Below are 9,884 nucleotides of genomic sequence, written 5' to 3'. Positions count from 1 at the left end.
ATATACATATACATGATTATTTTAATAGTGATACAATTTTATTTAAAATGCATTATATAATGTTTAGCAAAAAGATCTTAATATGAACAACAGAAGGGCTCCCTCTAAAAAGGTTTTTCCACGAAACCTAATAAAACAATTTTTCAGCTTCAAAAATTTCTTTCTGAAATAAACTGACTGGTGGTAGTAATGAATCAGTCCTTAAGCCTTAACAAACGCTCTTACTCCAAGACTGAAAATATGTTAATTTGATCAAAGGTAAACTTTTTTTCTTATCTCTGAATAGTAAGAAGAATCTTTTAAGAAGGAGCTCTTTAATAAATGAAATAAAGAAATATAAAATATTAACTGAAATTAATATTACTTCTTCAGTGACAGTAGCAGTATAAACACGCTGTGGTTGATAATGACTTTTTGCCAGTGAAAATTGATCTTCTGTTGTTTTTCGGTAAACTGGATTATCAAAATTCATACTTGTCACATTTCTGTGTAAATAATGGCGATATACAATAAAAGCAATCTGAAACAAAATAATTGTATAATACAAGTACAAAAAAAGTAAATTAAAAAGAATTATTAATTAAACACATAAATTATGTTCCAGCACATGATATTTGATCCAATTGATTATTTGATAGAAAAAAAAAGTAATTTTAAGATCAATATAATTGACAGACTTAGTATACATACACTTAGAAAATAAAGTGTAATTAATAATAATATATTTTAAAAACAATGAAATATACTCTTGCGGCCAACATATTTTTAATAATTAGTTCCATTCTATAAATAAATTTATCTGTGATGGAAGCATCTGTGGAAGCATTTTGTATTAGCGTGTTTTTATTTATGCTACAGAGATATAAATAATACCATTATTTGTGAACATATGTCGGCTCAGGTGCCTTTATCTGCCTTTTTAGTTAGTTAGTTGCTAGCATGCTGGCCAACCCTGATAATCTCATCAAGTCATGGCGGGCGGACTCTTCATTCTTTTCCTCCATGAGGACAACAATTATCCACAAGGGGCCTCATCATTCAGGGTGGTATACAGACAATTTTATTTTATGTTGAAAATGACTCAAACAATATTTTTTGCTCTTGACTTTAAAACAATTTTATTTTATGTCACAAACGACTCAAACAATATTTTTTGTTCTTAATTCAAGATAGAAGGGTAACAGGCCTAAGTTCAGTGATAATGGAATAGTATAATTAAGACAAGTTTCTATGTAAATCATAGCAAATTGTAAACAGTGAAAAAATATATTTATAAGAAAAAATATATTGTGTATAAAAATGTTTTTATGTATAAATAATATTATGTCAAATAAATTAATGTTGTTGGACACAATCAAAAGTTAAAATTATTGTTAATTTAATCCTGATGATGAATGGATAAGGCTCAGAAACATTGAATAAATATGAAAAAGAAAATAACCCTTCCATTAGAGAATAAAATTAATCTGTAAGTTTTAACATTGTATTAAAAATATTTCCTTTATAAATTTTTTTTTCCCAAAACCCAATTATTATATAAAGAAATGGGTGACTCTTTATCACCTCAATCCTTTAACTTGTTGAAAACATTTGTTGGTCATATATATTGTTGGATTTAAAATTGCAAATAAAGTGCTAATTTAACATTTTTTTGTGATATAATAATAGAATTGTTAACATTGATAAATAATGTATTCTTTGAAGTGCCTCATTTAACTGCATTTCCTTTTATACTAATGTTGTACTTAAAAATTTCTAAGGAAAAAAAAAAATTGTTAGCGATGAAATCATTGAAAATAGATCAAAAGTATGAAGATGAAGTTTGTACTTTGCAATAGTTTTCTGATTTCAAGCATCAATTATGATTTACAATCATCCTTATTAGAGGATTCTACATTTTCTGTTGATATAAATATATTTAACAGTGAACATATTTTTTTTTCTTATAAAATAATTTGATACTTTAATTAATAATCTTTATTACCCTAAAATGTAAGTAAGAGTATTTACTTACCAATGAAGCAAGAACTAAGAATGCTGAGATGCCAGCAATAACCATACTGGCAATCATTCCATTATCTTGTTCATCAAACATATCAGGGTGTATATGATTTTCATCATTACGATCTAAAACCAAAGAAAAATAAATCAAAACATAAAATACAAAAATAAACACGTTTTGCTTAGCCAAAAAAATATAAAAGTATTTCAAATTGATTAAGATATGAAAAATATTATGCGTGAATAGACATGGTAATAAGTAACAACTCTTATTTTTATGTAAGATGAGGTAACAAAAAAAAATTAAAAGAAGATATTTTCAAGATTACAATAAATACGAAAAATAATTCTATTTTTCTCACTAATTTTTCCAACAGAATCATCGAGCATTGCCAAACCTCTGATCTAGTATAGTGAAAGTAGCAAAAAAGTGTGTTTATCTGTTATTTGAAAAAAAATATTTTTTACTTTCTTCCAAACCTTTCATTATGATTATTTCTTTATTTCATAAATACTTCCTGTTTTTTAATATAGTATTTAATCATTTAATTTATATAATTTTTATCTCTATGATATTATATTTCATCTTCTTTTGTTATTAATGAACTACTATCTACTTCTATTGTTATCAACCAACTACGATCTTGTTATATATATTTCCAAGATTGTTAGTTTATTATTTTCCTTTTATTTTTTATGTTTTTCTGAGCTCTGGTTGGTATCTCTTTTTCCTTTTTTCAGCCCTAATGAAGGCATTAAGTTCAGGTCAAAACATCGGCACAAATAAATAAGTTTTGATTTATTTGTGTTTTTTTGCTGACCGCACCCCCTACCATCTTCTCCTCATATTAATCTATGGTCAACTATTAACACCTCATTATTTTATGTTACCAATGTATATTATTTTAAATAAAAATTCAATTGGTCTGATCAATATGAATATGCATATACATTTTTAATCAATTTTTTTTTATTTAGGCTTTTGGTTAATGCTATATTTGTATGTAAATACACAATTGAATAAGTGGAAGGACATGCTATGTGAACCTTTAAGGGAATTTTGCTTGGAATAAGTTTTAATACTACTTTCTACATAGTGCCACGCATATTTTTCTAAAACTTAAAATTGAGGTAATTTTAAGAAGTTTAAAAATTGAATACCAGCTTTCATAATATGAATATAAAATCATTTAATACAATTAGTTTTCTCATAGCTCTTCAATTATGGATAAAATTTTAGGTTTTTAATCAGAGGAGTGTATAAATGTAGAGTATTTAGCAAGATTAATTTGATCCAAACAAGGGTAGGTAAGTTTTCCATGGATTAATAATATAAATTATACAATAACAAGTTGATTACTGCAGGATTTGCATGTTACATACATACTTTATTTATACTTTGAATTTTTTTACTGATTTTGAATATACAAAAATATGGTCTCTAGTCATAAGTCAATTTTTTGGAAGATTTCAATCACAAATTAAAAGAAAGTGTTTTCTAACCAAAAGACAAAAACAAGTGCCCAATTGTTTTCAAAAACTTTAATACATGTTTATTCTTTCAGGTCTATTCACATATTTATTTTAAAAAGTTTATTACCTGTTCTTATTGTAAATTAATTTGTAGATTTAATTACATAATTGTTGTTAATATAATTTGTTTTTTACTAGTTCTACAACCTTTTTCTTACCTGTAGGTAATTTTGACTATCTGTGGCAATCATTCAATGCCAGGGATAATTGAGAATTGATTGTATTAGAATTAATTTATCATTTAATTTCTAGATCTTTTTTTCTAATTTACTTAAATTGATAATATCTAAATTTTTCAGTTTTGATTTCAGATAAATTAGAGCTGCTTGTTGAAAATAATATTTAAGCTTCATATAATAAAAATGAAAAAAAAAAAAAAAAAGATATTGAGAAGATGGCATTCGGATGTTCAAACATATCCCAATAACAAAGCTCTTTCAATATTGTAAACCCGAAAATTGAAACATGTTTTAACTGCAAATGTTTTGGAATTCATCATTTAAAATAAGTCAGTTTCATACCATAAAGAATTTTATTATATACTAAATAATTTCATTCATTATTCTTAATTTTTGGAGTCATATAATACCTTAAAATAATAATGGATTCAAGTGGCTATTTCTTTTCAGTGTAATATGAAAATTAAAGGTTACATTAATACAATAAATATTCTGCAGTCTGCAGTATTGATGAGTATTAGAGTAGTTTCCTTGTGCACATGAGGTAAAAATGATGCAGGTTTATTTCAATACTGAGATTAATCAACAATTATTTCTGTAGCAGATCAAAACGTCTCGAACATTCTACTCAAACTATTACAGAGTGGTAACCTATGAATAACCCACCAACCTAGTCCTAGTTGGACTAAATAGCAACATTTAATATGACAAACAAACAAATGTTTTTTACCTCATTAAAACATTCCTTACATAATTTAATATTTTAAATTACTTTATATAGACAAGTATCCTAACATTAATTCAATATTTTTTTTAACACAAGTACATAAAGAAATATTATGTTTTCTAAGTTAAAGCAGACAGATATATTAGTATCATAACCAACAATTAATTCTGGAATATGGAAGCTATTAGTAGCATGGTAAAGGTGGTTACAAGACAAAACCATACAAATGTGACTGGATAATTCTAGAGTTGGTGCAGTTATCAGTTTTATAAGTGATTTTTTTATTTAACATATGAAGTGTATTATTCAAGCTTTTCTTGCACTTAACACACCATAAAGTTTAATTTGTAAAGATTATAAATGTGGAAGCAATACCTGAAAAATCAGATTATTTCAAATGTTGGAATGATTACTATAAATTAGTAAATTATATATTAGTCCCCAATTAAACAGATTTAACATGCGAAATAAGTATTTTTTTTAGAAACATCACTCCTCAATAGACATTTAGAAAATTTTGAGAATTATTTGGTGAGTAAGAGGGGGGATAGTAGGGAGGGTTAAAAAATGAAACATATTTTTTTAAAGGGATATGAGAGGAATCGGTTGTACTCACTGATGATAATAGTTATGTCTCCTGCAATTGATGTATTGGAAACTGGAGAAATGGTTGTTTTTACTGAAAAATAAATATGAATTTCAAGAGATTTTTTTCCCAGTTTTATTAATATATTTTTTATTGAATATAGTAAATTAAAAATCAAGAAAAAAAATGGAACAATACCTTCTTTACTCTAATGATTAAGATAGAAAGAATTTAACTTTCATAGATTTAAAACATGTAGGTAAAAACACCTGAATTTAGTAATAAAACAATCCAGTTTGACATGATAAGCAATTATAAGACAGTTTCCAGACTGGATAAAATAATTGAGACACACTTTAATTGACAGTTAAAGAACATAGAAACTTTAAAGTATTCTTTTATTTGATTGTAACATTTTTATTGAAAATGTTTGATATATTTATGGGAAAAATATATAAAACCAATAGATGACAGAATATGATAGCATGGATCAATTAATACCTTCATCTGCACACATAAGCCCATCTTTCATTAGAACCAAGCCATCTGGACAGGCACAAGATATTTTAGGTGATTTTGCATTTATTTGAGGAGCCGGTAGACACAAATGAGAACAATGCCCATTAACTGCTGCACACTGATTAATGCCATCAGGCTGTCTATAAGGATGATAAACATGAACCACCATGGGATTTTGAAGCTATAAAATAAATAAAAAATATTACTTAAATTAATTTGAAATAGTGATCTCTACAATTTAACTATGGCATTATTACAATTTTGTTTGCAGTAATATGATATTAATATTTAAAATAATACAATGTTTTGTTACATGTAAAATTAAAATTAATCAAATTGTTAAGCGAGCTACTAAAGGAAATAATTATTCAATGGGTAGTATGTTAGATGTTTGTAAGCCCTTCTTAATATTTGGAAAAAAAGCAACAATATTTTCAATTTTTAAAGATAGGTTATGCTCTTTTGCTGGTGAATAATTATTAGAACATCAACATTTTTTTCTCAGACCACAGCCTTATTTAAAAAAAAAAATCAACAAGTTTTTAATCAGAACTCTCATAAAGGTATCCTCGTGACACAAATCAAATCATTTGTAAAAATTTAAGTTTACAAACAGTTAATTTCTACAAATAATTTACAAAGCTAAATGAAGAAAATCAGTCTATTACTCTCAATCAGATAGTAACAACAAAACTATAAAAAATTGTCAAAACCAAACCGTTCAAAAATATAGATTAAATAGGAACAAGTTCAGACTAACTTTAACTCCTCAATGACTTAAACTAGTACTGAATGACTAGTACTGAAACAAAGTCAAAATATGTTTATTTCTCCCACTTTTGCATGGAAACTGGAAATGTTGACAAAATATATAACAAATTTTTTTGTAAAGGAAGACTGAAAGCCAGCAACATACATGAGAAAAGATTAACTAGTTTTAAAAATTTAGAAGGAAGTATGAAGAACTGCAATGTGTGAGGTCAATCAGAAACAGAATTGTTGTCTGAGATGTCTGCTCTCAACTGTACCCTGTGAAATAGGGTGTTATAAAACCAAAAAGTAGCAAAATTTTGATTGATTTATTAAAGAATTCAACTTTATTACCACATACTTAATTTTTTTTTTTTTTTATAAAAAGTTACTTCAATTTTTTCTTTGAATCTCACTACTTAAAACAATTAAACTTTTTTGACCAAATTATGCAGCTTTTTTGTCCCTTTTCATGTCTTGCATCCATACAAGGGGATAGATTTTATGCTGCTGTTGAAGAGCAACCTTTATTCTCTTTTGGATCAAATAAAATCTCCAAGCTGTCCAGAGTTGAGAAAATACTTACTGGACTTTTCTTATCTAGCTTTTCACATCCTCATCAGCTCCTCCAACCCGATTCACCATATAGGGTGTTTTTTTAAGCCCGATAGAACTTGAAATTGTAAAAAATAACACAAAAAATTAAATTGTAATCAAAATTTTTTTTTTATTCGAAAGATCAATACGTGACATTAACATTTGAAAATGATTTCGGGCATATGGGCACCGCGGCTGTTCTTGACGAAGCACATTCTGGACGTCCAATTTTGGGCCACTTTTTCCAGCACTGCTGGCCGTATGTCACGAATAACACGAACAATGCTGGCCTCCAAGGCATCAATTGTTGCTGGTTTATCAGCATAAACCAGTGACTTCACGTAGCCCCACAGGAAATAATCGAGAGGTGTCAATCGCACGACCATATGCGGCAATTTTGCTTATTAACAAACCCGTTAAGCCAAAAATGCGCCTCATCGCTGAACACAATTTTACAGAATGCGCTTCGTCAAGAACAGCCGCGGTGCCCATATGCCCGAAATCATTTTCAAATGTTAATGTCACGTATTGATCTTTCGAATAAAAAAAAAATTTTGATTACAATTTAATTTTTTGTGTTTTTTTTTACAATTTCAAGTTCTATCGGGCTTAAAAAAAAACCCTATACTTCCAAGACAGCAGACTTTGTAAATGCTTTCTTAAGCCTGTTCCTCTATGTTCATATTTGCCTCACTCCTGCTGTTCACATGTATTTCTTTACATTTCTATTTCTTCAATGCTCAAGAATAGTCTTTGCACATTTTCTTCAAATAAAGCCAAGTTATTCCAAATTTATGTAATCAAAAGTAATTTTGTCCTCACATATGCTTTAGTCTACTTCTTGAATATCTGACTCTTTAAAGATTTGATTTATCCTCTACTCTGCTAATATAGCATACCATTTTGCTCACCTAGACTTAAAAAATGTTATACTTATTACCTGGTTAAGGCTTTTTTTTTCTATTTCCCATAGTTTAATCAAGGCGATTCCTCAGTAAATTATTTATTTTATTGATACCTTTTTTATTTTGCACAGTATTTCAGACAAGTACATCATTCTAGATACACCATTCTTACCAAACTACCCATGGCCACTAAGTTATTAATCAGTAAAGGTTCTGCTGCAAAATAATGAAGCTAATTTTTTCCTAGAACTAACACAGTTTGAAATTTATATTTTGTAACCTTGCCTATTAAAACTTTATCATGAGCATAATCAAGCAAGGTTGGGTATGATACCACTTGTTCTTGTACAGAGTGTCCCACTATGCATGCTCCCTCTCACCTCAACAATTTTTGGAATTTTAATTGATCTTCACTGGTTCATAACATATTGTGATAGCAATTCAGATTTTAAGATGAATTCGTATCAGACTCTTATTCGACTTGAGACTTCCTAAAGGCATAAATCACTAAAAACTGAAAATAATTTTTTGCACACATAAAATAAAAAAAAATCCTGATATGAATATATCTTAAAATCTGATTTACTATCAGAATTTGTAACAAGTATATTATTCCCTAGAAAATTCCCGAGTTCGGAGCGGTGGAGAAGGATAAAAAATCATGATTTTGACAATTTTCCAATTGAATTCTAAAATTTTAATGATTTAGCAATCATCTCCTCAATAATAAGCAGTGCATTTTTCATGTTTAACTATTATAAATTTATATTTGTTTCTTTGAAGTTACACCAAGTACAAACATTAGTTAATTATTTATGCACTTTTAATGAAAGATTAAAAATATACAATAACTGTTTAATCTTGTTTTTATTAATAACAAGTTAATAACTTTATTTGTTTCTTTAATCATCTTAAAGCCTTATTATTAATTTTAACCAAAGTAAATTAAATGTAGGAGAGACCTATTCTTCCACTAGTCATTTTTATATAACAGTTTTTAACTATATCACTTCTTATACAATGATATAGAATTGTGAAGTTTAAAAAAATTACTTACCATTCTGATTGCTGTAATTGCAGTGACATTTGAACCATTAAATTTATTTGCTTTGAATATAGCTTGTTTATCCCAATCTGTCCAGTATACATAATCTTCAAATACAGAAATTGAAAATGGATGATGAAGTGTTTCTGCAGATCTAAGAACTACAGTTCTGCCAGATCCATCGTAATTTACAGATGATATTAAATTAAGCTTTGCATCAACCCAATACAGACGGTTCCGAACAAGATCAAGTGTTAACCCATTTGGCCACTTAATATCATATGATACAATTGTTCTGCGATGAGAACCATCTAATCCAGCTCTTTCAATGCGTCCTTCTTTTCCCCAATCACTCCAATACATCCAACTTTAAAAGAACAGTAAGGTAAATTTTTATTATAACAATAAAAATGTGCACACATAAGGGAAAAACAGTGTTACAAAATAGATTTATACCCATCTAAAGGATTTAAGGCAATGGCACGTGGTTCATCCAAGCTATCCTTAATTAAAGTTTTTCTCATACTTCCTTCATAATTAGCAACTTCAATAGTATTTTTTCCAGTATCTGTCCAATAAATATGACTATAGAGCCAGTCCACAGCTAGCCCATCACATATAGTAATTTCATTACTAATTACAACTGTTCGTTCACTACCTTCATCAATAGGTGCTCTGAAAAAAAAAGTTTCCTTAATTTCTCCATTCAATACTAAATAAATTACAAAAGGAAATCTACATTTAATAATGTATAAGTTTGAAAGACTCAGGCAAGTAACAACCAATGAATATATTTATCTATTTTATATGTCCTACATAAACAATTTCCAATCTGAATAATAATGAACCAAATGAAAAATAAAATAGTAAGGAGAGGGTCAATATACTTTAATGGAAAAGAGAAAGAATTGATAATTAAAATAGCTTAAATGGTGATAAATAATAACAGTGAAATAAATTTTGTTTTTGAGTTGCATTAGATATATAAAGTTTTAGCTAACTGAAATATATATATATATGTATTGTAAAATGTGTATATATA

At 27.7% G+C, this 9,884-nt stretch overlaps 1 protein-coding gene across 1 annotated transcript in view; it reads right to left on the bottom strand.

Annotated features, from left to right (window-relative positions):
• Positions 1 to 9,884, bottom strand: part of LOC106679913 (very low-density lipoprotein receptor) — a gene marked incomplete in the record, with an annotated part of 66,885 nt that overhangs the window by 10,838 nt on the left and 46,163 nt on the right. The window contains 6 exon segments of the mRNA XM_067051509.1: positions 365 to 520; positions 2,015 to 2,127; positions 5,057 to 5,119; positions 5,528 to 5,726; positions 8,855 to 9,209; positions 9,299 to 9,517. Coding sequence (XP_066907610.1) covers positions 365 to 520; positions 2,015 to 2,127; positions 5,057 to 5,119; positions 5,528 to 5,726; positions 8,855 to 9,209; positions 9,299 to 9,517 — 1,105 coding nt within the window.

This window comes from Halyomorpha halys, unplaced genomic scaffold (genome assembly GCF_000696795.3).
Source record: "Halyomorpha halys isolate HHAL.00 unplaced genomic scaffold, Hhal_1.1 Scaffold231.1, whole genome shotgun sequence".
NCBI classification, from domain to species: Eukaryota; Metazoa; Arthropoda; class Insecta; order Hemiptera; family Pentatomidae; genus Halyomorpha; species Halyomorpha halys.
Note: the sequence above shows the minus strand (reverse complement) of the source record. Positions and strands in the feature narration are given on the sequence as shown.